Source organism: Leishmania mexicana, chromosome 25 (genome assembly GCF_000234665.1).
Source record: "Leishmania mexicana MHOM/GT/2001/U1103 complete genome, chromosome 25".
NCBI lineage: Eukaryota > Euglenozoa > Kinetoplastea > Trypanosomatida > Trypanosomatidae > Leishmania > Leishmania mexicana.
The window spans coordinates 386830-411533 of NC_018329.1; the positions used below are offsets into that span (position 1 = coordinate 386830).

General features: G+C 61.3%; 6 protein-coding genes across 6 annotated transcripts; all 6 read left to right on the plus strand.

The window, feature by feature from the left end:
* Nucleotides 1-638: 638 nt before the first annotated feature.
* LMXM_25_1030 (conserved hypothetical protein) lies at nucleotides 639-3260 on the plus strand (the record flags this gene model as incomplete). The annotated part of the gene is made up of 1 exon (XM_003876109.1): nucleotides 639-3260. The coding sequence occupies one exon, from the start codon at nucleotides 639-641 to the stop codon at nucleotides 3258-3260; it is 2622 nt and encodes an 873-aa protein (XP_003876158.1).
* A 1957-nt stretch (nucleotides 3261-5217) lies between these two features.
* Nucleotides 5218-7467, plus strand: LMXM_25_1040 (conserved hypothetical protein; the record flags this gene model as incomplete). The annotated part of the gene is made up of 1 exon (XM_003876110.1): nucleotides 5218-7467. One exon carries the CDS (start codon nucleotides 5218-5220, stop codon nucleotides 7465-7467), a length of 2250 nt encoding a protein of 749 aa, XP_003876159.1.
* Nucleotides 7468-8414: 947 nt separating this feature from the next.
* Nucleotides 8415-8984, plus strand: LMXM_25_1050 (frataxin-like protein; the record flags this gene model as incomplete). Its single annotated transcript, XM_003876111.1, has 1 exon — nucleotides 8415-8984. The coding sequence occupies one exon, from the start codon at nucleotides 8415-8417 to the stop codon at nucleotides 8982-8984; it is 570 nt and encodes a 189-aa protein (XP_003876160.1).
* Nucleotides 8985-10400: 1416 nt separating this feature from the next.
* LMXM_25_1060 (conserved hypothetical protein) lies at nucleotides 10401-13214 on the plus strand (the record flags this gene model as incomplete). The annotated part of the gene is made up of 1 exon (XM_003876112.1): nucleotides 10401-13214. One exon carries the CDS (start codon nucleotides 10401-10403, stop codon nucleotides 13212-13214), a length of 2814 nt encoding a protein of 937 aa, XP_003876161.1.
* Nucleotides 13215-16827: 3613 nt separating this feature from the next.
* Nucleotides 16828-19404, plus strand: LMXM_25_1070 (conserved hypothetical protein; the record flags this gene model as incomplete). The annotated part of the gene is made up of 1 exon (XM_003876113.1): nucleotides 16828-19404. The coding sequence occupies one exon, from the start codon at nucleotides 16828-16830 to the stop codon at nucleotides 19402-19404; it is 2577 nt and encodes an 858-aa protein (XP_003876162.1).
* Nucleotides 19405-21384: 1980 nt separating this feature from the next.
* LMXM_25_1080 (conserved hypothetical protein) lies at nucleotides 21385-22710 on the plus strand (the record flags this gene model as incomplete). Its single annotated transcript, XM_003876114.1, has 1 exon — nucleotides 21385-22710. One exon carries the CDS (start codon nucleotides 21385-21387, stop codon nucleotides 22708-22710), a length of 1326 nt encoding a protein of 441 aa, XP_003876163.1.
* Nucleotides 22711-24704: the final 1994 nt, after the last annotated feature.

Sequence of the window (24704 nt, forward strand, 5' to 3'; positions counted from 1 at the left end):
GGGCAGCTGTAGGCACACGCTGGTACAGCAGTGCGCCGACTCGGTCATCCGAGTATGGCCTCGGCCTCCAACTCCACCCAACCACCCGGCTTCACAGTCGCTCCTCCCATCCTGCCGGTCACCGCGTGGTGGATCTCACTCGGGGTGTGACGCGCAGGCTCTCCACACCAGTAGGCAGTAAGAGGGCCAGGTAAGATCCGTGCGAGTCACGCTGGCACTCTGCCCATCACATGGATGGTGTACACGTCTCCACTGTCGCAGGTCGCTCCGACGCAGCACCGTCCAGGACCTGACTCTGTCACCACCTGCAGTTGTTCGGCATTGGGCAGGGGGATGGGTGGGGGGGGGCACTGGACGGTGATATGCACCACACTGAGGTGCCCCTCCCTCGTCGTCAGGATCGTCTCATGTGCGCCAGCAAACCCAGCCCCCTTCCCCACTTCTCTCCCTCTCCTCCCTGCGCGCACAGAAACAGAGACGGGTGGGGCAGCGAGGGGTAGCACTGCTTCTGTGCTCTACCAATCTGCATGTGTTTGTGTGTGGCTGCTGGCATGCCCCCCCCCACCTACCACGTGTGCCTCATCTTTCCTCCTCTTCCTCCTCCCCTCCCTCCCTTCTCCATCTCTGTTTACCTCTTGATGCGCTCCACTTGGTGCCCATTCGGCTTCCCCCGGTCGTCTCTGTGTGTCGGTGTATGTGCTTCACTTTACACTTTGCGCACACACGCACGCACAGCGCCACCACCAGCAACCAAAAGCATGTACGCAGATATTGGAGAGGAGAACCAGTTCACCGGCCTCGTGGCACGGTCGAAGTCCTCTTTGCAGCACGCAGAGGGCTCGGCCGCCGCGACATCCGTGGCGCCGCCGCCGTCCAACACCGGCGCTCGACGTCCTGGATCTCGTGCGCACAAGCTCACCGTTGCCGATGGGCCGGTCGACACCACGCCGATTCTTCTAACGCACCTCGATCAGGTCCTCGCTGCTGCTACTGTAGCTAAGGCACAAGCGCACATCAACAAGCATCAATGCGCGTTGGCTGTACGTCGCCTGCGACTGATTGCCGTCACACTACGCCAGATGCCGCAGCCGGCGCCGTCGCAGCAGCTTCTGACCGCGATCCAGTCCCTGTGTCTGCTGCTGCGTCAGTGCGCACACGACGGTGGCGTGGTGGCAAGCACGGCGGAGACCGCCACTGCACTGCAGATCCTGTACGGTCCCGACGGCGATCCACTGGGACCCGCGCAGTGCTGGCCGGTGCTGCTGTATCAGCACTTCACAAGCCAACTGCTCTTCCAAGGTGCTTACCGACGCCTCTGGGCGGCCTGGTCCATGTACTCGCACGTGGATCTGGAGCGTGAGGATGGCGTTGCAGAGTCGCTGGACTGCGCCGAGGATGGGCAGGTCATGATGGAGCTGCTCTCTCCCGTGGGTGTTTCTGGCAGAGAGGCAGATGAACCCACCTTTGAAGAGGTCGGCAGCGTCAGTCATCATCTGCGCGACCTGCAAGCCTACTACCAGCGACGTAAGATGAGTCCGTGGCGAATCCTCTATCAAGACCTCCAGCCGACGGATCAGCTCGTACCGGGGGCCAGCCGACCACGAAGCGCACCGGCATCGGCTCCTCCGGCGGCAACGGTGGCAATGGAGCACCACGCTGATGACGAGGACGGTCGCTTCCGTGTGGTACCGCACGTGTACCGGTACAACGGCGTCCCTGTCGTCGTGAAGGCCCTCTGCGGCGCGGCGGGCACGGGCGACGCAGCAACACAGGAGGTGGCCATGCAGCATGCGACGGAATTCGCACTGGACGTGGGGTGTCGCTCTACGTGGTGTCACCCGCATATCGTCACATGCCTCGGTGGATACACGGAAAGATTCGTCGACGACGCGGAGAGCTCGAGAGCGTCAGCGGTGCGCGTCGAGGTAGGCGAGAAGGCGGCAGAGGAGCTCCCGGCAAGCGCTGCCATGGCGAACTTCCCCTGGCAGCGTCCCGTCTCAGCCATTACTGGGAAGCCGATCATGGCTCTGGGGTACGTCCTTGAGCTGCAGAGTGCGAGATTACTCTCCTCCGCTGCCGACTCTGCGCAGGTCTCCTACGTCACGCTGCACGATTTGCTGTTTACTCCCTCCTCTTCCCCCGCTTCCTCCTCAGAGTCCCTCCCTGTTCTTGGGCGGCACCACTTCACGCTTCACGAGGCCCTCGACATCTGCGCCCAGATCGCCGACGCGCTGCAGTACATCGAGAGCGACAGCCATGAGGTGTCGGAGGCGGTGCGGACGGCGTGGTTGGCCGTCGACCCTTCGAACATCTTTGTTGTACGCGTGGTCGGACTGGACGGAGAGGATGACCTGGTGCATCGGCAGGAAAGGAAACAGAAGGGTGGTTTCAGCGGCGACCAGCATGCGCGAGACACGTCGTCGCCCTTGTCGGAGAATAGCGAGAGCGCCGCCTGGACGGCCAGCGTCACCCCCTTCGCCGAGGACGGCAGTCGTGAAGAGGCCCCTGTCCTCGGCCAACCTGACCTGCAAGGTGGTCCCGTCAAGGCGTCGGAGGATGGCGGGGGACGAGTCGACTGGAGCCTCCCCTACAAGGCCGATACGGTGCAGACACAGAGTGAGTGGGAGACGGAGGTGTATATCTGCGGCGGAAGGAAGGGCAACCATGGCAGCGCTGAAGATACGCTGCGACCGCGATCAAAGCACTTCGTTGTGCGTTACAGCCCGCCGTGCCGGTGGATGCCACACCAGGTCGCCGGAAGTCGGTGGCGCGCGCATGCGCGCGCCACGGCCCCTGCCAGCTACGTTGTTGTGCAGCTCTTTCTTGCGCTCCTCACGGGCCAAGTGCCCTACGCGTACATCAAGACAGACCGAGAGGTGGAGGAGCGGGTGTTCGCGGGTGCTACACATCAGCTCGACAACACCTCGGGCACCGCGTCGTGTCTCCCGGGAGCAGAGCCGGTAGCGCAGGTGAAGCCAAGCAGAAGCAGCCAAGGGTACCGTATACCACCCTCGCTGCCTCCGATGGTGGCGAACTGGTGTCGGCGCGCGCTCTCCCTCGATCACAGCCAGCCGCCCATGGAACTGGAGGCGCTGCGCAACACTCTGACAACGATTCAAGCCTCTCTGCCTGATAACGTCCGTCACGCGCACCTGCGCGCGGGAGAAGACGTGACTGAGGGGAACAGAGGAGCCGGTGGCGGTGGCGCCAGTCAGGAGATGCAGTCCTGCATGAGTGGCGAGATGCTCGATGTTTTGTAGAAGAAAACTTGCCGGGAGCAAGTCTGGTGCGCAAGCATATGAACTGTGAGCTCGCAAGCTCCTTTTCTGCTCACTCCATCTTTTATCGGTGTCTGAAGGTCTCCTAGCCTCCCTCCCTCCCTCCCTCCCTCCTCACCTTACTCCTCGCCGCCGCCTCTGTGTTTCTCTGTGCCTTCCTCTCCCTCCTGCTCGCCCTGTTGCTTGTGCTTTACATCTTTTTTTTTAGTATTATTAGTAGCGCTTCTCGTCTCTTCCACCCACCCACACACCCTCTCGCCTTACGCAGCTGTCATCATGACGACCAATCCGTCACCCTCAAAACGAAGTAATCACTGACTTGTGCCGCTCTCGTTGCCCTTCCCCCCCCCTCCCTACTCTTCTTCTCCTTTCATCAATGTGAGGTGGGAGATGCATGTACGCATGCACACATGCACACACGCACGCACGCACGCCGCCGCTGCTGCTGCTGCTGCTGCTACCCCCAGCACACCTCCGCCGGACCGCTCTCCGTCGGCCATGCCCCACCTCTCTGTTCTCCGTTGGTGTTTGAGTGCTTCTTTTTGTTTTCTTTTACCTGTTCATGCTCACCCCGTTACGAGATCAACGCACACGCACACACACACGCGCGCGCGCCTGCAATTTGCGGAGGGCGCACAACTGTAGGGAACGCCGATTATGTACTGTCTTGATGAGTGCATGGGGGAGGGGGTGCGGGGCTGGGGTTGTGGTCTCACTCCTCGAGGCACGCGCTCTCCTTCCCCTTCCCCCCCTCTCCCCCTCTCCCTCCACGTCCCCCTCTGATGTCGGTTTGGATCCCATTCCCGATGCGCTCTCATTCCGTCTTCTCCCTTCTACCGATCGGCCTCCCCTCCCTCCCCCTCCCTCTCTCCCTCGCTGATGCCCGTACAAGGTGATGCACTCGCCACCCCCCATTCCAAGAAAAAAAAGCGGAACAAGGCACAACACTATAGAGCAGGTCACTGACGCGTTAGAAACAGCACGTACACACACACACACACATACAGGCCGAACATGCGTGTGCTGCCTCTTCCAACTGCTGCATGTGTATCGCTGTTGGTGCCTCTTTTGGGCAGTCTCCCCTCCCTCCTTTCCCCGCTACATTGCGCTTTCTTCTTGTAGACGCCACCTTTTGCGTAGAATCGCGCGTAGAACTGCCCACCCCACCCCTCTGCACGTGCACGCGCACACTCGTACGTGTCGCGAGAGGGAGTGACGAAATCCACACCAGAAAGAGGTCATGCCGCATGCGTTGTCGGCGAGTCGCACCGACAGGGGCCCATCGTCCGCCAGCTCCTCCTCCTCCACGGACCCTCCGGAGGGCACCTCCACGGAGCTGTACCGTCCGGTGGGGCGGACATCAGACACCCCGACTGCGATGCCACGCGCGGCGGATAGTCACGAGCTGCACCACGGCCGAGCATACTCCTACGCCTCGGAATCAGATGAGCACGCGGACGCGGACACCCGCATGCCCGCGCCGACACACGTGCAAAACCAAGCGGCATCCCCTCCTTCGCTGAGGCGTCGTGAACAGCAGCATGCGGTGCTCTCCCCTTCCCGTCCGTCGAGCCCTGGGAGCAGCGCCAGCGCCGGGGCTGGGCAGACCACACCTACCACAGTGTTGTTTTCTTCATACCACGAAGCATCACCCCCAACTTTGCTGCCCACCTCCAATCAGAGCCCGGAAGCAGCAAGCTCATCTGCCTTTTCTCACGCTTTGCCGGCCCACGCCGCCCCCTCTTCTCACGCACACGCACCGCGCACGGGTATCGTCGACAGCAGCGGCTACCACTACTCAACTCGAACAAAGGCTCCACAGCTGTTGCCACCATCGCCACCTGCACCCCCTCGGCAACCCCTGCAGCGGCGCTCGCCTCACGTGAACCACCAGAGGACTTCCAACGTCACGGAGGCGGCACCCACCACCACGACAGCGATGCCGCTGCTGCCAGCGCCGCTGGACACTGCCTCTGCCCCTTCATCTACGTCCCAGCAGGCTGCAACCCGCGCAGCAGCAGCCGTTCCGGCTGCAGATGTGCGCGCAGTCTCGCACGTCTCCAACACCGCCCACTGGCAGCTGAACTCTCCAGAAAGTCACAGGCATCGCAACGATGGTCACGTGGATCAGCGCGGTGCCGTCTTCGAGTACGCCTCCGAGGCGGTCACTACCCTCGAGCAGCAGTATGGCGATGCCCTACAGCGCCTCAACACAATGCACCGCCTCTACGACCGACTAGACGCACACAACCGCACCCTCGCATCCGAGTTGAAGCGGGTGCGGCAGGTGAGCGACGTCCTGCAGAACGGCGTTGCGTTTCAGTTGTACAACAGCGTGCGGCACGTGAAGCACGAGATGAGGCTGCTGAAGCAGTACGTTGAACTTCTGAGCTCCAACTTTAGCAATCAGCTGCATGTGCTGCAGCAAGTTGTCGGTGAAGAGCTGCAGCACTTGCTTGGCCGGCACGACTCGTACACGTCACTGCTGCCGCACGGCGCGGAGGGGCGGCTCCAACCGACGGAAACGCGAGTATCGATCGGCGCAGCCAGCGGTCGGGCATGCTCGCTGGAACGTATCGCCAACGTGCCCTCCTCAGAGCTCGGCGGACACGTCACCGGGGCTGGTGGCGGCGTGGGCGCGGGCACGCAGTTCTACAGTCAAGATTACTGGTGGAACGTCATGTCACCGCATCCGATACGGCCGCCGTCCGGCGCACACACTCCGGCGGCACCGGCAGAATTGGAGGCTGGCGGCTGGGCTGATGTCGGAAGTGGCCGCGGTAGAGGTGCCACCGAGCACAAGCGAGCCCTTTCACCACCAGACCAGCTGCCTCTCAGCATGGACGACAGCAGAGAGAACAATCTCTCAACGCAATCGTCAGGAGAGGCACTGGTGTCTCGCCACGCCTACCGGGAGGTGCAGGGGGCCCTTGCAGATGCCCAGCGGCGCGTCGTCGAGCTGGAGCGGGCGTCCTCGAATCAGCAAGCCGACTACGAGAATCGCATTGCGCAGCTGAAGGCCGCCCATCGAGCCAAGGAGGCAACGCTGAAGGAGGAGCTTGCGCTGCAGCGTCGGCGAGCAGAACTGGCGCAGGATGGTGAACCGCAGCAAGCCGCACTCTCGACAAGGCTGCCGGGCCAAGCAGCCGGTCTTACGTCGCCTGTGGATGTCAATCAGCTGGTGCAGCTGCTTCTTGAGCATCGGTATCAGCAGCCCACAGCGAAGCAACACCCCGATGCCCCTCCGACGACGTCGAGTCCCACCTCGACGGTACAACCACCACGGCAAGCGAGCCACAAAGCCGTCCGACCACCTCTGCAAAGGTGTGGGGATGCTGACGAAACGGCAGGACAGAAGGACAGCCGGCACGACAGCGCAGACACGTCCGCCATCACCAACGACTCCGACAGCGACTTTCGCCGCCGCGCTGCACACCCGTGCGCCACTGAGTCTGCCTCCGCCTCGAACACAGACGACGGCAACGGTGATGTGCGCCTCCCCTTTGATCGCACAAAGCGGTGTGCGCTGCGGGCGATCGCGAGCAAAGGCAGTGGCCGCCGCCGCACAGGCGCTGATGGTGATCTGCACATGCCAGACCGCTACTCGCCGACCGCAGCAGCCCGCCGAGTCGAGCGCGCCCGTGAGGTGCTTGGCGGCGAGGAGCGTGACGGCGAGAGGCGGCAGGAGGGCCAGCGAGCTCATAGCAGCACCAGCAGCGGCAACCGTCGCCAAAGAGAGAAGGTGGCGGCAACAGAGGCAGCCGGCGCAACCACCACCGCCACTGTGCGGCGCTCGCTCGCGTATGAAAGGTTGATGGATCACTCACGTGCTGCCTCGAGAAGTTTAGAAGGGTACGCCCCCCATAATGGCCGCCCCGCAGCGCGAGCGCGACCTCGCACGGTCAGCAACACGGACGCTCCAAGTGTGCCGAGGCGCAGTTGCAGCCGCCGCTGGCAACGCAACGGTGGTGCTGCTCGAGACCCGCGACATGTCGTGGGGGTCGGCCCCGAACTGCTGGAATCGCTGCTGGCACAGGTAGACGCCGTCGACGTGCAAGGCGGCTCACGGTACGCGGTGACTGCGCCAAAGCGCGTGCGGCCTGTGCAAAGCCAGCTCGACCCCAAGGTCGATCGGGTGGCGCAGGGGATTTGGGCGGAGAAGCTGCTCAAGGAGCGCAGCTGCCTATAGCCAACTACACGGACAGAGATCGGAAACGGTGGATGCCATACCAGGCTGTGATGCGGTGCACGGCAACGGTCCAAGGGCCCACATCGCCCCCTCCCTCTCCCACCACCACCTCCCCTCTGTGTTCGTGTGTGGGTGTCGGGGGAGGGGGGGCAACAGATGCACGCTGATGCGGGCATCACTTGTTTTACCTGGTCCGCTGTGTGTGCTTGCCTCTACTGTGGTTGGTTGTGTGCGGGGCGGTTTCCTTGTGCACCGCACCTGCCATGACGCCACTGTGTACGCAGAAGGAGAGAAACGGCTTAGGGGGGAGGGAGCTCAACAGCGAGACAGCGCGTCCATCTCGCATACCGCCCTTCTCTCGCCGTCACACCCATTCGCCTACAGAACGCGACACTCCCACGCACACTCGCAAGTGAGGCTGCTCACGAGGGGGTGCGCGTGAGACGAAAAACAAAACGTGAGGCAAACTGCTCACACCTCTCATCCTCTAACCTCCTCACTCGGCGTACGCGGTTGCAGATCAACGCAGGTGTGCACGCATGTACTCATCCGCTTGTGCGGGTGCGAGGTGGCTGCTGAGATGTGCGGTGAAAGGAGAAACGCTCCACGGAAGCACGCGCATCGAGGCCAGCATTGCTTCGGGGGGATAATGAGTAGGCCCACGTTCCCCCCCTCCCTCCCCCTCCCCCGCCCCACCCCAAACCGCACGCTTCTCTGCTGGGTAGACATGTCTTACTCTTTTACCTTTGCTCCTCTGCATGCTGCACCTACCCCCACCCACCCAGCCTACTCGCACACAGGCGCACAGACTACGATACAAAGGAAAGCGCTGGCGTACAATACCTGATTGACCCCCCCCGACCATTGCTGCTCGGCGTGCCTACAGAGCCAGCGGGAGAGAGTGGCCACGAGGTGGGCATACACACACACACACGCACGCAGTCATAATGAGCTGCGCAAGGCTGCATCAGCGCATCCATCTGCGCGCGATCGCGTTGACGACCACCAGCTACCCCGCACTCGTCCCTTCGCGCTCGTTCACGAACGCTGACACGAGTGTCATGACAGCAAGCGCGGTGGCCGTTGCGCGTCGCGCAGCCGCCAACACCGGGGCCAGCGGCCTGACTACTACCCCGCAGGTTGTCCACTACTCCAAGCTTGGCATGGATGGCTTTACCGACATCAAGTTCAACACGGCCGCCGACGAGCTGCTGGAGCTCGTTGAGACGAAGGTGGATGCTCTCGACAGCGCGGCGGTGGAGGATGTCAGCTGCAATGGCGGTGTTCTGACACTCGAGACGACGGATAGGGGCACTTTCATCCTCAACAAGCAAGCTCCGAGTGTGCAGCTGTGGCTCTCCTCTCCTATCTCCGGCCCCCATCACTACGACATGGTCACCATGATGCAGGACGGCCACGAGAAGGTGTCGTGGAAGTCGGACCATGACGGACATGACTTGGTGAAGAAGCTGGAGAAGGAGTTGACGGAGGTGCTCGGCACTGACCTCAAACTGTGAGGGAGGGCGAAAGAAGGCACTGAAAGAAGCACCGCAGATTAGCCGCAGAGACTAGACAGGGCGTGCAAGTCGGACGAGCACACGTCCCCCCCCCCTCTCCCTCCTTTCCTCCTTTGCCATACGCCCTGCAGCGCACATCAGCCTTGCAAACTCCGCCTACCCAACCCCCTCCCTCCCTCCCTCTCNCCGGACCCATCTGATCCACTGTGTGCAGTTCCGTAGCTCTCCTTCTCTGTGTAGGGTGTTTCGCTTCCACGTTGCCTTCGCTGCTTTATCGCGTCTTACTTGGTTGACAAGGTCTCCAGCCCGCTCCTCTGTAAGCCACAGCATGGCCACCGCCACGACCGTCTCTCACCCCGGTCCCCCCTCTCTCCCTACTTCCTGTACGCCTCACGTACGTTGGTGTTTTGGCCGCAGTCACCGTTGTTGGTATATGCCACCGCTTCCTCTCTCCCTCACCCCCCCCCTCAAGCGGATGGTGCACGAGCCGCGTGTTCGCTGGCGCTGCCACTTGTTACACTTGAATGGCGCCGTGCCTGCTGTCGGGAACGATAGGCGTGTGCGCGTGCGCGCAGGACAGACGGAGGAGACGAGGAGATATATGTGGGGATAGAGGTGAAGGGACGTGTTCCCCACTCAAGCCAGCACTCAACTCCCTCCCACTCACCACCCAAACTGTCAGTTCTCTCTCTGCCTGTCTATGTCACTACAGGAATCGGACGGCGGTGGTGTTGCTGCGGTTTTTGTTTTTCTTCGTACAACGATGATGGTGTCTTGCGTGGTCTCAGGGCGCGGCTGTCGCTCCCTCTCTGTGCCTGTGTGTGTGTGTGTGTGGGCCTGGGTGCTGATCAGGCATATGTGCGAGATTGCGTGGGCAAGTGGAAGAGCGGGTGCCCGTGATTTGATGGTGGGCGGCTCTCACTGTCGTCCTCTCCTCGTCTCCCCCCCCTTTCTTCCCTCTCCTTTTCTGCCTCTAAGGAAGCACATACGCTGAAGTCTGGATGTGCTGGAGCCACCACCTCGAAGCAGGTGCCTCGTCTCAGTCACTTTGATCTGCATGTATTTTGCTACCTTCTTGTGGTCCTCGACTCGTCTTCACGACTGTCCCTTTCTCCCACCACACCCCTCCCCTCCTCGATACCTCTCGCTCGCTCGCTCCAAATCACGCACCGGCGCACACGCGTGCGTCTACGTCGTGGTATGAAGGTGTACACCATCCACTCGACCCCCTCCCCTTACCAACCTTTTCACATCGGGTAGCACTGAACCACACATAGGCATACACTCTCCAGACACCGTATCCAGCTCATCATTGCAGTCACCTCCGCTCCTCTCTCCTTCCCTGGACATTCTCGTCCTCTTCCCTCCTCCCTCTCTCTGCTCCACTCTCACGGACGTCACCGAATCGGAGGAACGATGGCCCTGTCTGCCACATCGTCCATCGACTTCCGCGAGGATGTGCCCAACAGCAAGCGTCGGGAGGACACGAAGATTACCGAGAGTGTCGCCACCATCTCCATACACGAGGAGCCCAACGAAAGCCGTCGGAATGACACGGTAACCGAGAGTGTCGCCACCATCTCCATACACGAGGAGCTCAACGAAACCCGTCGGAATGACACGGTAACCGAGAGTGTCGCCACCATCTCCATGCACGAGGAGCCCAGCGAAACCCGTCGGATTGACAAGGTAACCGAGAGTGTCGCCACCATCTCCATACACGAGGAGCCCAGCGAAACCCGTCAGATTGACAAGGTAACCGAGAGTGTCGCCACCATCTCCATACACGAGGAGCCCAGCGAAACCCGTCAGATTGACAAGGTAACCGAGAGTGTCGCCACCATCTCCATGCACGAGGAGCCCAGCGAAACCCGTCGGATTGACAAGGTAACCGAGAGTGTCGCCACCATCTCCATACACGAGGAGCCCAGCGAAACCCGTCAGATTGACAAGGTAACCGAGAGTGTCGCCACCATCTCCATGCACGAGGAGCCCAGCGAAACCCGTCGGATTGACAAGGTAACCGAGAGTGTCGCCACCATCTCCATGCACGAGGAGCCCAGCGAAACCCGTCAGATTGACAAGGTAACCGAGAGTGTCGCCACCATCTCCATGCACGAGGAGCCCAGCGAAACCCGTCGGATTGACAAGGTAACCGAGAGTGTCGCCACCATCTCCATACACGAGGAGCCCAGCGAAACCCGTCAGATTGACAAGGTAACCGAGAGTGTCGCCACCATCTCCATGCACGAGGAGCCCAGCGAAACCCGTCAGATTGACAAGGTAACCGAGAGTGTCGCCACCATCTCCATGCACGAGGAGCCCAGCGAAACCCGTCGGATTGACAAGGTAACCGAGAGTGTCGCCACCATCTCCATACACGAGGAGCCCAGCGAAACCCGTCAGATTGACAAGGTAACCGAGAGTGTCGCCACCATCTCCATGCACGAGGAGCCAGACGAGGGGCCTGAAGAGCTGCACTACGAGATGAGCGCCAGCACCGGACTCAACGCAACCACGCAGAAGGATGACATCGAATTCCAAGTGGTGGACGATATCGCATCGAAATCGGAGAGGAGTGTGCCGTACCAGGTTGAGGACAGTCGCAAGAACCTCGACGGACTCGCATCCACGCAACAGGAGGAAGGTGCCGCTTCACCGCAGCTGCCGTCCCAGGGCGGGGTGGCAGCAGCGCCAACCAGTGATATCTACGCCCTCAACCCTCCGCCCTCTCGCCTGTCACAGCGGGCTGCCAAGGCCGCGCAGACACCTCGCTCGCTCAGCAGCGCTCCCATCACGCCGAGAACCCGGTCGGGAACCAGCACGTACCGCCCACCGGCTCAGCAGCAGGAGGCCAAAGAGAACGAGGACGCTGAGGTGCAGCCGCTGGTCTATGGTGGCGAGAGCGCACCTGCTCCGGAGACCGCGACCGCGCCGACACCAGTCAGCCTGGTCGTTACGGAGCACAAGCGGCATTTCCCGGGCAACAAGTGGGAAAGTGTGGTGGCAGCCTCGCTCGATGTGGTGAAGCGGACCGTGTGCAACGAGACGGCGGACGCGATAGGGGTGGAGTCGCAGTACGTACAGGTGCTGAATGTGGGGGCGACGGCGACAGGCATGACTTGTGACATCAGTGTTGGCCATGCCCCCACCATGACGGCGAGCGAGGTCGATGAGAAGCTGAGCAGCTACCCCTACGAGACAACGATAACGCTGCCGGACATCCTCACAGCCAGCAGTGAGCATCCGCAGTACGGCCTCGGCGGTGCCCTTGCCCCCTGGGAGGGCACGCAGGCGGCAGCGGGCGCGCATGAGCAGCAGGTGGAGGAGGAGGAAGAAGAGAGGTACGCCCCAGTTGGAGTGCCGAAGGCGGCTCCAACGAAGCCGAAGAGAAAGACAAAAAAAGCACACAGGAAACTCAAAAACGGCTCGGCGGCCTCACATGCCCGGAAGGCCACAGCTCGCGTCTCGGGCCCCCCAATCCCCAAGAAGTTGGGGCTCAGGACGCTTCCCAAAGTGCTCGTCACGCCGCGGATCTACCATTACCGCGCGCCACGCCCAGGCGCGGAGCGTAGCACGGACAAGGGGAGCATCCTCTACTTGGATCCCAGGGAGAGTACTGAGGGGCTCGGCAGCCGTTACTCGGTCTCCGCTGCGACGCCGCACCGCGGCACAAACGCCGTAAATGGCGTAAACGGCAGTCGTAGTCCATCCGCTCCGACTTACCCCAGCGCGTCCGTCAGAAATTCGGCGCACATCCCACCACAGCGCGTGGAGCGCGGCGTCGTCTCGCTGGCGCTACGTAAGCGCCAGATTATCCAGGCGGTGCCGGCGGTACCGCCTCCGCAGCAGCAGCAGCAACGCGCAATGGCAGCGCCCTCAGACGATGCCAGCGCGCACCGCTATATGAACGGAGTCGATCACACGGCTAACACGCACTCAGTCTCCCGCCGCTCCCGTTCCCGCTCCCCAAAGCAGCTGGCGCTCGCCCCGGGGACGGACTCGGCGTCGGATGCGGCTCCCGAAGAGGCGGCAGTGACGGCGACACCCATGGCCGCCAGCGGCTCTGCGGCCGATCAGGAAGACTACATTCCCATGGCTGAAGGTGTCGAGAAGGCGGCAGACGCAGAAGAGTTGCTGCAGAAGAAACAGAAGGCAGTGGCAGAGTACGACACTGTTGATGACGAGGACGATCCTGTTCCGGCCCCCGCGCCCAACCCGTTTGTGTAGGCCGATAGATCGACCGATAGGAAAGGGAGAGCAGAGGCAGCCCTGACCTCAGAAAGAATACCCCGCGCGTGTCTTTTCACGCATGCCGTGATGCACCACGTGGGATGGCGAGAGGTCGTTTACGGGCTTCTTCGTGCCCTTCCCACCCACCCTCCCCTTGGCGACCGGCCTTTGCTTCTCGACTCTTCTTCTCACAGCAGACAAAGATGCAGTGGTACACAAGCACGCACGCGCGTACGTGCCTCCGCAAGTCTTCCCGTAGTACTTCCGCTAAACGTTGTGTCGCTTCTCGAAGGATCGAGCACGTACAACAAAAAAAAGGCAAGCGCGAAGGACTGCTGCCACACGCACCTGTCTGCGGAGGGGAGGCCTAGAAAGGCGAATGGTCGAGCAACCTCATGACGTTGAAGGGTGTCACCTCCCCCTTGACGCCTTGTGTGTATATATATATGTGTGTGTGTGCCAGCCTGTGTTCGATGCTGCAGTGTATGGGTTTATATATATATATACGGGTATATGTATGTGTGTGTGTAGAGACTTTGCCTCTCCTGTACACTTTTTGTTCGGGACTTGTACTTTGTATTCTGCTGGCGTTGTCGCGGCACTTCGCTCGATATGATCGATGGTTTGCTGGGCATGTATGAGGAAGAAAAGGTCTCCTTTGCGACGATCACATTGTGTATGTGTGTGTATGTGTGTGTGTGTGTGCGTGTGTGTGCGGTGAGCAACGAGCGGGGACTCAAGGCTGGGGGGTGACGCATGGAGTGCTTCCGCCTTTGCCAACACCTTTCTTTCCGCTTCCTCCTCTCGCTCCCTGCGCCTTTTCGCGGTCATGCCGCGTTCTGTTATCGCTGAGATGTGCGGTGTTGTCTTACCCTGTACCGACCCCTTGTCTTCTGTGCTTTCCCTTTTTTTCATCTTTTTGCGCACCCGAGACGTTTCGGCCCTGAGGATGCCGGCCACCGCGCCATGGTATCGGGGTCTCGCACACCCACACGCTTCGTGTCGGCGGACAGGTCTGGGCTGGTGCTGTGCCGAAGAGACCCGCGCCCATGACCCCCACGCTTGGGGCAGTTCACCGCGTATTGGGTCGACGCTTCAACGAATGTTCGCATCCACCTCCAGTCTTCTGCTTTAGGTGCGTTGTGGCGATATTGAGCGTAATCCCGGACCCAGCCTGCGCTGCACGCAGCGACATCGCAGTGTGTGTGTGGGGTGGCGGAGGAACGACACCAAGGGATGTTCGTTTGACCCGATGTCCTTGGCGTAGCCGTCGTGCCGCAGAGGTGGGTGAGCTGTGGTGGTGCAAGGGACGTGTGTATGCTGGTTGACCTGTTCGAATATGGACACACTGCCACAACACAAAAGGGGAAAAAATGTTTGTTTGTTTGTTTTTTAGATCCGAAAGCACATTTGTTTGTTCCTCATTGGGTGCGCCCTCTCCCTCTCCTCCCCCCTCTACCCCCTCCCCCTACTCCCCCCCAACTCCCCTCCTCTCCGTCCTCGCCTCCACCGTTCGTGGTAAGGTCGTACGGTTTTATGTGGTCCTCCCCACCGCCTCCTCCTGTTTTTTTATTATTATAGTTGTGCTTTACTCAAATCGTACACGTTCTCTGCCAAAGGATAGTGTGTGTCTGTGTGTGTGTGTGTGCGCCGTAATGCACTGCTTTACGCTCCTCCTCCTCCTCCTCTCCCCCCCCCCAAATCTTACGCCCACCCGTCTCACGCACGCACACACGCGCGTGCGCGGTTGCGTGAGGATGGAGCGTCACTCTCCAACTCTCTTGTGTTCTTTTGTGTGTGAGAGGGGGGGGGTAGGCAGGCACAGCTGCAGCAGCGCTGCGTGTTTGTATCGAGTGCAGTCCACGTCTGGTTCTGTGTAAGCGTGTATGTGCAACTTCTTGGTTCACCCTCTCCTTCTCTCCTGTGGCGGCGGTTGGCTTCGTCCTGTTCTCTCTGCGCGTGTACTGGGGTGTGCCATTACGCGGTGCCATCAGTGGTGTGGTGTCCTTGCTCGCTCCTTCGCTTTGTACTTTGTGCCGACCTCTATCTCTTCTTTCTGTACGTCTCCCTCTCCTGCCTGCCGTCTCCGTCTCTCCGTCCCCGTAGGCGCGCTTACGTGTACGCAGATATCTACGCGTGCTGTGGGGGGATGGGGGATGGGGGATGGGGGATGGGGGGAGGTGGATCGGCCTGGGGTGTTTTTTCTCCGATGGCCTTCGCTTTCTTTACTTTCATAGAGGGGAGGAGGCGTGCGGCGGGGGGGAGGTGGAGAGAGCTTTTGTTCCTTTGTCTGTGAACGCTTGTAAAAGGTGTATCTGTATGCGCACGCATCGCTTGCTCTGGTGGCCACCAACTCCCCCCCCTCCCCTTTGCCAGACCTCCTTCCGCGCTGTGTGCTGCATCGTGCCTTGCGCGTGTGCGCGTGCGGTTTCTCTTGGAGAGATGTTTTGGTGTTGCTGTCGTGTCTTCGCCTTTCTCATTCCCCTCCACGCAACAGACAACGGAGGGGCAAGCCCGCGAGTACGCACAGCAGCAGCATCACCGCCGCTATGGACAGGTGTCGCGCACAACGTCCGGGGAAGAGGAGGCGTGGATGGCGAGGAGGGGGAGGGCATAAAAACGAAAGAAACAGTCAGCGCTGGCAGTGCACACTCGGTGGGGTCGCACACGAGAATAGGAAGCTAGAAACGATGTGGAGAGACTGTATGGCGTGGTGTGTGCTGTGTTGGTTGTGTGGGAACAGCGGCTGCGCGTGATAGGCGCGGCACAAGGGTGAAGAGTGCCGCGAGGTGTGTATCTGAGCCCGTTCGACTCACCGGCCTCTACCCACCCACCCCCCATATTGCCCCGTCCATCCTCTGTCCTGCTTCCCTCGCCCTTTCTCCGCGCGTGACAGCTTGAAGAAGTCTGTGGTCGAACGTTTTATAAGTTCAGGGAAAGGAACAGATGTGCGCGCTGGCGCCTGTGTATGTGCATCAACGTAGCGTAATATGGTGCTCGCCCTACGCTTCCGGTGTAGGTCCATGTACAGAAGAAGGCCCCTCCTCAAAGAGGTGGTGCCGTTGGTGGTGCGCCCCTCCCCCTCCCCCGAAAAAAAAAAAGAAACCCCACCCTCCCGGTTGGGGGGCGGGGAAGGTTCATCCGCTGAAGGTGAATGCCGTGACCCATCCTTCTTCGAGAGCCTTTCTCCTTCTCTGCCGAAAGCCATCGTGTTGCCACCGGCGTCTCCCCACCCTCCCTGTCCTCGTAGCCCACCACACCACATCACACCATAACGAAAACGTTCGCGAAGAAAAGACGAGAGCGGTGGACATTATTATTTCCCGCCTCGTTCGGCTCACCCTCCTCCTCATCGTCGTCCTCGTCCTCGTCAGAGCTCACACTGCTGGTCATCTCCCTCTCCTGCTCACCTATCGTGCACCCCGTTGCAACAACAGCAGGCATACTTGCTACGCGTACACACGCGCGCGACACAGCGGCATTCAAAGCAAGAGGGCACTTTGGGCAGTAGCGGGACAGCAACAAAGGACAGCGCCGCCGTCACGCTAAGCTCGTCGTAGAGCGTTCCAACTCCGTCACTGAGCCATCTCTCTGCGGGTCTCTGTATAGAATGACGAGTAACGTCCTGGCAACCGCGCCGCTCTCGGAGACTCCGTCCTTCGCCTCCCAGAGGGCGTCCCAGCCTGCGTCGGCAGCGAAGACGAATCGCGACCTCTCAAAGCCTGGCTCGCACCTGTCCATCAACATTGAGGAGGAGCCGCCTGGGCAGCGCTCTCGCAGGGTAGAGGATGTCGAGGCGGCAGCACAAGCGCACCAACAACAGCAAGGTGGTGCGAGCATCTACGAGTCACCAACAGTGCCCGTGACGCGAGGACCGGGACACACACCCCGCGGGAGGACACGAGAAGAGAGCCAGCCGCCGCGGAGGCTTCCGAGCCGCACCTCGCTTCGCCACGGCACACCACGCGGGGGTGGAGACGACGTCTCAACGACGCTGATCCCAAAGTCGCACAACCCGTGTGTGAACATGGTGCCACAGGCGTCCATTGTGCCGAGCAACACCTCCGTCCACTTCCAAGTCGAAGATCAGACTGATACACAGAGCATCTTGTTCCAGGCAGAACCCTCCTCGATCAACTTCAACGCCACTGATGCGAGCCTCAACCTACAAACAGCCACGGAAGGCAGCGACATCCACTTCGTCCTCGAGGACTCCCACCTGCCGTCGCAGGCGGTGATCCTGAAGCAGGGCGGCAACTCCAACACCAAATCGAGTCTGCGCTTTGAGGCGGAATCGGCGAACGACGCGACATGCTACAGCACCATCAGCCACTTCTCCATCGAGAAAAACGAGCCGGAGCAGAAGCCGTTCGTACAGGCTTCCCACCTCCGCGTTCAACATACAGACAAGGGCGCTGAGAAGGTGGCGCCGGCCAAGGTGGAGGATGCGATGGTGCCACACACAGAGTTTGTTGGCGAGACGGCGGCGCAGCGACATTCCAAAAAAGCCGAGGAGGAGCGGCGCAAGCAGGTGCTGGAGGAACGCAGCCTGTACATGCGCATCCGTCCGTGGTGGACCAACGAGCCCGATCGGCGCGCCCGACGCACAAGCAGTGAGAGCGCCGCCCACGCGCTGAAGCAGCAGCAGCACGAAAAGATGGAGGAGGTCGAAAAGCGCCGGCGCGCGATGTACGCACGTCCGTGGCGCACCAACAGTGCCAGCCCGAACACATCGCGCTCAACCAGTCGCACGAAGCGGCAGCGCCAGCTTACACCGCTGAGCGGGCGCAGCGGCGACGGAGTCGCCATGCCTGAGCGGTCAGCGACGGAGCCTGAGAAAATGCAGGCGAGTAGCAAAAGGGCCCCTGCGGCCCTCGCCGCGTACTCGTACTCCCCGTCCCCGTCCTCTAAGGGGCGGTCAAGCTCTACCGCGTCGGCGTTCGACTGCGTCGAGGCCGCCAAGTTTGTCACGTCAGCACCTGTGCTGAAGACCCCACTAGAGATCGTAGGTGAGGAGTTCGAGGACTGGGTGCACATGGTCAACCAGAGGTGCAACCTGAAGGCCATTTCGGACACGATGCGGGCGCGCGAGCGCACGATTGTGCAGCTGTCGAGCCGGCTGGAGACTCAGAGTCGCGCGATGAAGCAGCTGAACAAGGAGCTGTACGACGTTCACGACGAGTACATGCGGCACCTCGGTAATGACGTGACGGGGTTGGCGCTGCATGCCCCGCGCAGTCGGCCGACGCCCCGGTCGCCAAGCCGCATAAACACCAGCCCTACACCCGGCATCGTGCGCCTCTACGTGGAGCAGCGGCACCGGGCGAAGGACTACTATTCCATGAAGATGGAGCAGCTTGGCCCCCGGCCGTTGAGTGTGCTGAGCGACGATGAGCTCTCCGATAGTGAGAAGGAGGTCTACGCGCAGGAACTGCAGAGCTGGCGTGTCGAGCGCGCGGCCCTTCGAGAAGAGAAGGCCCGCTTGGTGCACTGCCGCCGCGATCTCGCCTTTCAGATGCGCCGCGGCAGCAACATCAAGGACATCGCCACCACGCAACCCACGAGCGGGCGTGGTCCGCTAGAGCGCGCAGCGACCGGCACAGAGACCGCCGTGGATGTAAAAGGGTACGACCGTTTGATGGATCTTCGCATGCAGGCTCAGCGGGCCGTCGTTGAGGCGGCAAATGCCAAGAAGGTGTACGAGGCGACGCTGGGCATGGCGGCCACCATGAAGAAGCAGCACGACCGCTCTTCAGCAGACCTGAAGAGCGGGAAGGAGTCACGGAGGAAGACGCGAGAGTTGTACGCCGCGTCGCTTCGGAGGTTGAAGCAGTCTGTGGAGGAGGCACGGTCGCTGCTCGTGCGGGCGAACGCGCAGAAAGCGCGCCGTGAGAAGGCCGCAGAGTGGCTTGATGAGAGCTCCGGGGAGGATCAGGTGGACTACGACAACGCCATCCTTGCCGTGCGCTTGCAGACGGACCGCGCTCAAGCGCTCGTCGAAGCCGCTGCCGATGATGAGGATCGCATGCTTCGATCGCCGAGCACACTGCGGCTTGGGGTGTCACGGGCAGGCACGCCGCGTGGTAGCGTCAACAGCTCCATGCACCCGGTAACATCGGCACACACCCGCGGAGCCAGCACGTCGAATGGCGACGACGTGTTTGCCCGACTGACGGCGCGAAGGTAGTAGAACACGCGCAGCTCTGCACTTGCGCCAGCGGAGGCGGCGGCGTTCGAGAGAGACTGCGAATGGCAGAAGAAGCGGAATGTCCCTCGCCTCCTTTTGTGGCTCGTTGCGCGGTGTCGCGCGTGCGGTGCCCCCTGAGACCACTGTTTCGGCGTCTTCGTCCTCGTGGGCCTCTTTTCGGGTAGAGAAGACGGCGAGGTGAGGGGGGTGCTCACACGCGCAGTCGTGCTCGGCCCTGCCCCCGTCTAGCGCGCACACCCGCTCTCCTCCTGTTGTCGGGGAGAGGGATAGAATCGCTGCGCACCTGCGAGGCTGCTGGGCTGCAGGGCTGCACATCGACCGGTGTTGCCCATGTCTGTTGCTTGCCTACACACGTTGGCTCTCGCTTCATTCTTCCGTCGCTGTGTTGTTTGCTTTCACCGCACGAGACGTGCGTTTCTGTGTGTCGGCAGAAAGCGAGATGGGGCTGCGAGTACGCCGTGGAGGCGTGCGAGGGAGTGGGGGAGGAAGGGGAAGGCGGCTTTAAGCGCCACGTGAACTCCGTCCGTGCCGGATGTATCCGCCACTTTCTTAGCTTCTCACACTCTCACGCGGCCGGCGAGCGGTGCTGACTCGTCCTTGTGGGCCCCGCGCCGCCACCGCGCGTGTTGCGCTCACGGTGGTGATCCCTACCACCACCACCCACCCAAACCCCTCACATATATATGCATGTGTATGCATGTGTAGTGTGTGGTGTCCCTCGTTGTGCTTTTTCTTTGCGTGTTCTCTTACCGTCTTGCTTCGCATGGATTATGGAGAGATCCGGCGTCCCCTCCTCTTCTGCCGAGTGTGTGTGTGTGTGTGTGGTGTCTCGGCGTAAGAACGAAATCGAGCATCCGTTGGAGCTCCCATTTTCTTTTTCCCTCCCACTCCCACTCCACCGTTGTTGCCACTGATACGGTGAGCGCGCTTCCCCAGCCACCTCCCTCCCTCTATCTGTCCCTCGTCCCCCACGTTAGTCTGGGCCGGTGTGTTTGCGTCTGGATGCGCGCTATCATCAAAGCAAGCGTGCGGCAATACACACACACGCACGCACGCACGAAAAAAGGCGCAAGATCGGCGCTGAGGGATACCAGCAAGGATAAAGTGGTGATATGAGTGGTCGCATGGTGCAGGCGTGCCGATGTGCAGGTATGGGCGCCATGTGTGCTTGTGCGTAGGGTGTACGCACCCTCTATCTCGTTGTTTTTTCGCGTGCGTGCTTGTGCCTGTGTGTCCGTGTGTGTGTGTGTGTGTGTGTGTGTTGCCGCACGCTTGTTGCTGCCACATCCGTAAACTACCGCATTCCAAATGGAAAGGCGAAGACGGACGCGAGATGAGCAGCTGTCATCTAGGGACGCCGCGGCGCTTTGCTCTTGTGTAGTGTCGGGTGTCGAGCGAGTGCTAGGCAAGCACAGACGGAGTAGAAGATGTCTGAGCAAGTCGTTTGCTCTCCATTATCCGCGCTCCCGCTCACCGCCACCACTGCCGCGCATGCCTCTCTGCCACCATCCGGCACCTCGACTGTCGCTCTCCTTCCCTCTCTCCCCACCGCCTCTTGCACATGCGCGTGCATCCTCCACGCACACGCACACACATATCGGCGCATGCGTCTCGCCGCACAGCTTATTTTCAGCTCACCACTTTGCATGTGTTTCCTCCTCCCGTGTTTTCGTTTTCTTTGCATGTACCCCGTCTGTCTTGCGTGTATACCTGTGCGCAACATCATCTCTCTCACCTGATCTCCTCCCCTCCCCTCCTCTCCTCCACACACACACAAACATACGCGCGCGCCTCGCTGCCCGACGTCGTTTTCTCCTATTCGTTGTCGTTTTATCTGCTCCCCTCCCCCCCCTCTCTCCCTCTGTGTGTGTGTGTTCCTCTAACAGCAGCTACGCCTCCGCACACACAGGCACGCACACACCCACGCCTGCGCACACGCACACAGGCACACGGTCAGCCATGCCCGCCAAACAGAAGAAGGGGCGCGGAAAGACGGTAAACCTTTTCGAGTTCAATGAAGACTACATCCCTGAAGAGGCCCTCGACTGGGCCGAGGATGACTGGATGACGGCGGAGCAGGTCGGCGTGGCGAAGCTGTCCGAGAAGATTGCGAAGCAGCGGCAGGAGTACAGTCGCGTGGCTAACAACACATTAGACCAGCAGGAGAGCTTCCGCACGGCGGCCGTATCGGAGCAGAAGAAGTGCTTCACCATTGACGACCTGCAGCCACCGTTTGTGGCCCACTTCGGTAACCTGCGCAACGGCACGACCGAGGAGGACTTCCTCTCCCTCTTCAACCGCGACGCCATCACCACCCACCGCCTCATCAACCAAGATGGAAAATCCTTCGCATTTGTGGAGTTCGTCTCCGCGCAGGCGCTGACGGTGGCGCTGTCTCTAGACCAAACCTTCCAGCGCGGTCGCCGCATGTACGTCGACCTCGCTACACAGAAGCAGGTGGAGCGGCTGCTCAACCGCAACACGAACGAGCGCCCGGGCATGTCCCGCGATTCAGCTGGTCAGCAACAGCCTGGCGGCCTCGCCGCCATGGGGCTGTCCCGCGACGTCTTCGGCGGGCAGCAGCCCGAGGACCAGCCGGGAATGCCATCAATGGGCAGCCGCTCGAACTTCGGCTCTCGCGCCGACCTCCACAACCTCGGCGACCTGTCGCGCGACATGCTAGGTTCGGCGGTGCAGCAGGCATCGCCCACGTCGTGCAGCCCGATATGCGGCGCCGGCTCCCCAATGAGCTTTGGCAACTGGCGCAGCGACGCCACGGAGCAGCAGCCCGAGTTTCCCGTCCCGCGCGAGAACTGCCGCAGCGAGGACAGCTTTGACCGCCGCGCTGGAAGCCTGCGCCGCAGCAGCGGCCCGGTCAGCCCGGCCCCCCCTGTTCTGCCGCCGGAGCCGAAGTCGAACCCGTTCAGCGGGGAGACAGGTAACTGGCGCGATGCGCCGCGCGCCGAGGTGCCGAAGATAGAGGAGCTGTCGGCAGTCACTGCCGAAGGTGACACGACTGCGCCGAACGAGCTCAAGACGGAGGAACACAACGCCGGCGGCGCCAACAACAGCGGCGCAGCCAGCAGCCCAAGTAGCAACGGTCGCGGTCGCGGCGCAGGCGGTATGGGCCGTGGCGGTAGTCGCGGCGGCCGCGGTGGCGCCGGCTCCTGTGAGAGGAGCTCCTTCGGCGGCGAGAGGAGCGGCTTTGGTGGCGAGAGGAGCGCGCCACCCAAGCCGTCCGGCCCCGTGAACACGGACAAGTGGGCTGACCTGCGCCGCAGCTAAGCGAATACGAAGCGGCAGTCCCCGCCCATATCCATGTGCACATGTGTTTCTCATGTTTCCCTCCTCTTTCAATATCTCTGCTCCTAAAGTCTTAAGCGTAGCGTCGGGGTATGCGAGGGGGGTGGCATGGATCGATGGGGTTCACGGTCGGTGTCTGCCGGTGTGTCTGTGCCTCTGTGTGTGTGTGTGTGTGTGCGTGCGTGATTGCGCTTCCATCGGTGTCGACACTGCTGAACGCATTCGATTTCTGTTCTTTCATCTTTTCAGGCTGCGGATACTCTTGAGTGTGGGGCGTGACATCGGTGTGCGTGTGTGTGTGTGTGTGTGTGTGTGTGTGTGTGCTTGCCACCGGTAAGCATGTGCTGTGCTCACAGTCGGTTGGCTTGTCCCCTCTCGGCGCATGTGTGCCCTTGGATAATGCGGAGCCACATTGCGGTCACGGTGCCATCACCACCACCACCACCACCCGCTTTGCCCCCGTCACCACGGTCAGCAGTGATACACGCCGCCGCCGCCTCCAGCACTCGGGCGCATCTCTTCATCGTTAACTCGTTCTTTTCCTTTTTCTCTGTGAGCAACTGTGTGATTCGGAGCGATTTAATGAAAGTGTAAGCGAACAAGCCATATATATATATATATATAAGCAACAAGAACTCCTCCCCCCTCCTCCTCCTCCTCCCCTCTTCCCCCTCCTCCTCCTCCGCCTCGGACACACGCGGAGACGACAGCGGACAGACACGCACGTGCGTGAAACCGGAGGTGCGCGAAGGGAGACGGTCCAAGCAGCGCGAGAGAGGGAGGGGAACGGAGAGAAGGGGAAGAGTCCACAGACCCACACACACACACGCACACACACACCTACAGAGAGGGGGAGGATGGGGACCCCCATTGCTTAACCCAAGTGTGTGTCGTTTGTAAGAGAGAAGCCTGATGCGTGCGTGTGTGTGTGTGTGTTGAAGAGGCCTTTTTTCATTCCCTTGGTGTATGGTTGCACGCGGCTCTTCGCCGTGGCTGTCGTTTTACTTTTCCTTGCTCCAGCCTCATTTTGCGTTTTGTTTTCTGCGCTTGATGGTTGCTCATCAGACGAAGATGGAGTGCCAAGCACACCGCCAGGAGGAATATGTGCGCCTTGCGCACCCTCGCTTGTATCCCTCTGCCCCTCTCGTGCCACACGCCACCGTCGCCCTCCACTCTTTCTCTTCCTCCTCTGCCTTGTTGGCCCTGCGGTGCGTGCGTGGTGTGTGTGTGTGTGTGTGTGTGTGTGTTCCTGCTTTGGCGTGTGGGGCCTCTTTTTCGTTGGTGTTTGATGTATGGGTGGCCGCTGTGTTCGAATTCGAGAGACTGAAGCCGCCGAGGGAGGGAGAGACAGCGTGCAGCGGCACGCGTGCCTTGCGAGGGATGCGCTGGAGAACGGTTGCTCTTCCCCTGGCGTGTGCCCTCCACTCGCCTTTGGCTCCCCCTTGATATGAGTAATGTGTATGTGTGCTTGTGTGCGTGTGTGGTGCGTCGTAGCTTGTCGTTCCGTGTTTCCTTTTCCTTGTGTGTGTGTCCACTAACATCGTAAGCGAATCTCCCCTCAGCATACAAGCAATGCCCAGACGCACCCGTTTGACACCCAGACGCGGGACAAGGCGCGCGCACGTGGCCACCGGATGCGTTTCCCAGCCCCGCTCTTTTGCCGCCTGCGCGTCCCATGTAGAGCGGCCCTCTCCCTCTCATGCAAGTCTTCGCGCCAGCTGCGCGCAGCCGGACCACGCCAGCGCCGCCCCTCCCCACCCTCCCTCCCCCCCTCCCCACCCAACCAAACCACGACTCCATGGCCCGGCAGCCCGCCTGGCCGGGGCCCCAAGCGGCACCCCTTCCCCGGGCCCAGACCCCTCGGCCGCTGCGCAGAGCCAAGCCCCCCCCCCGCCGAAAGGGGGCGCCGGGGCGGCCACCACGCCGCGAAGGCGGCGCGCGAGAGAGGGAACAAGACGAGGCAGTATGGAGAGCGC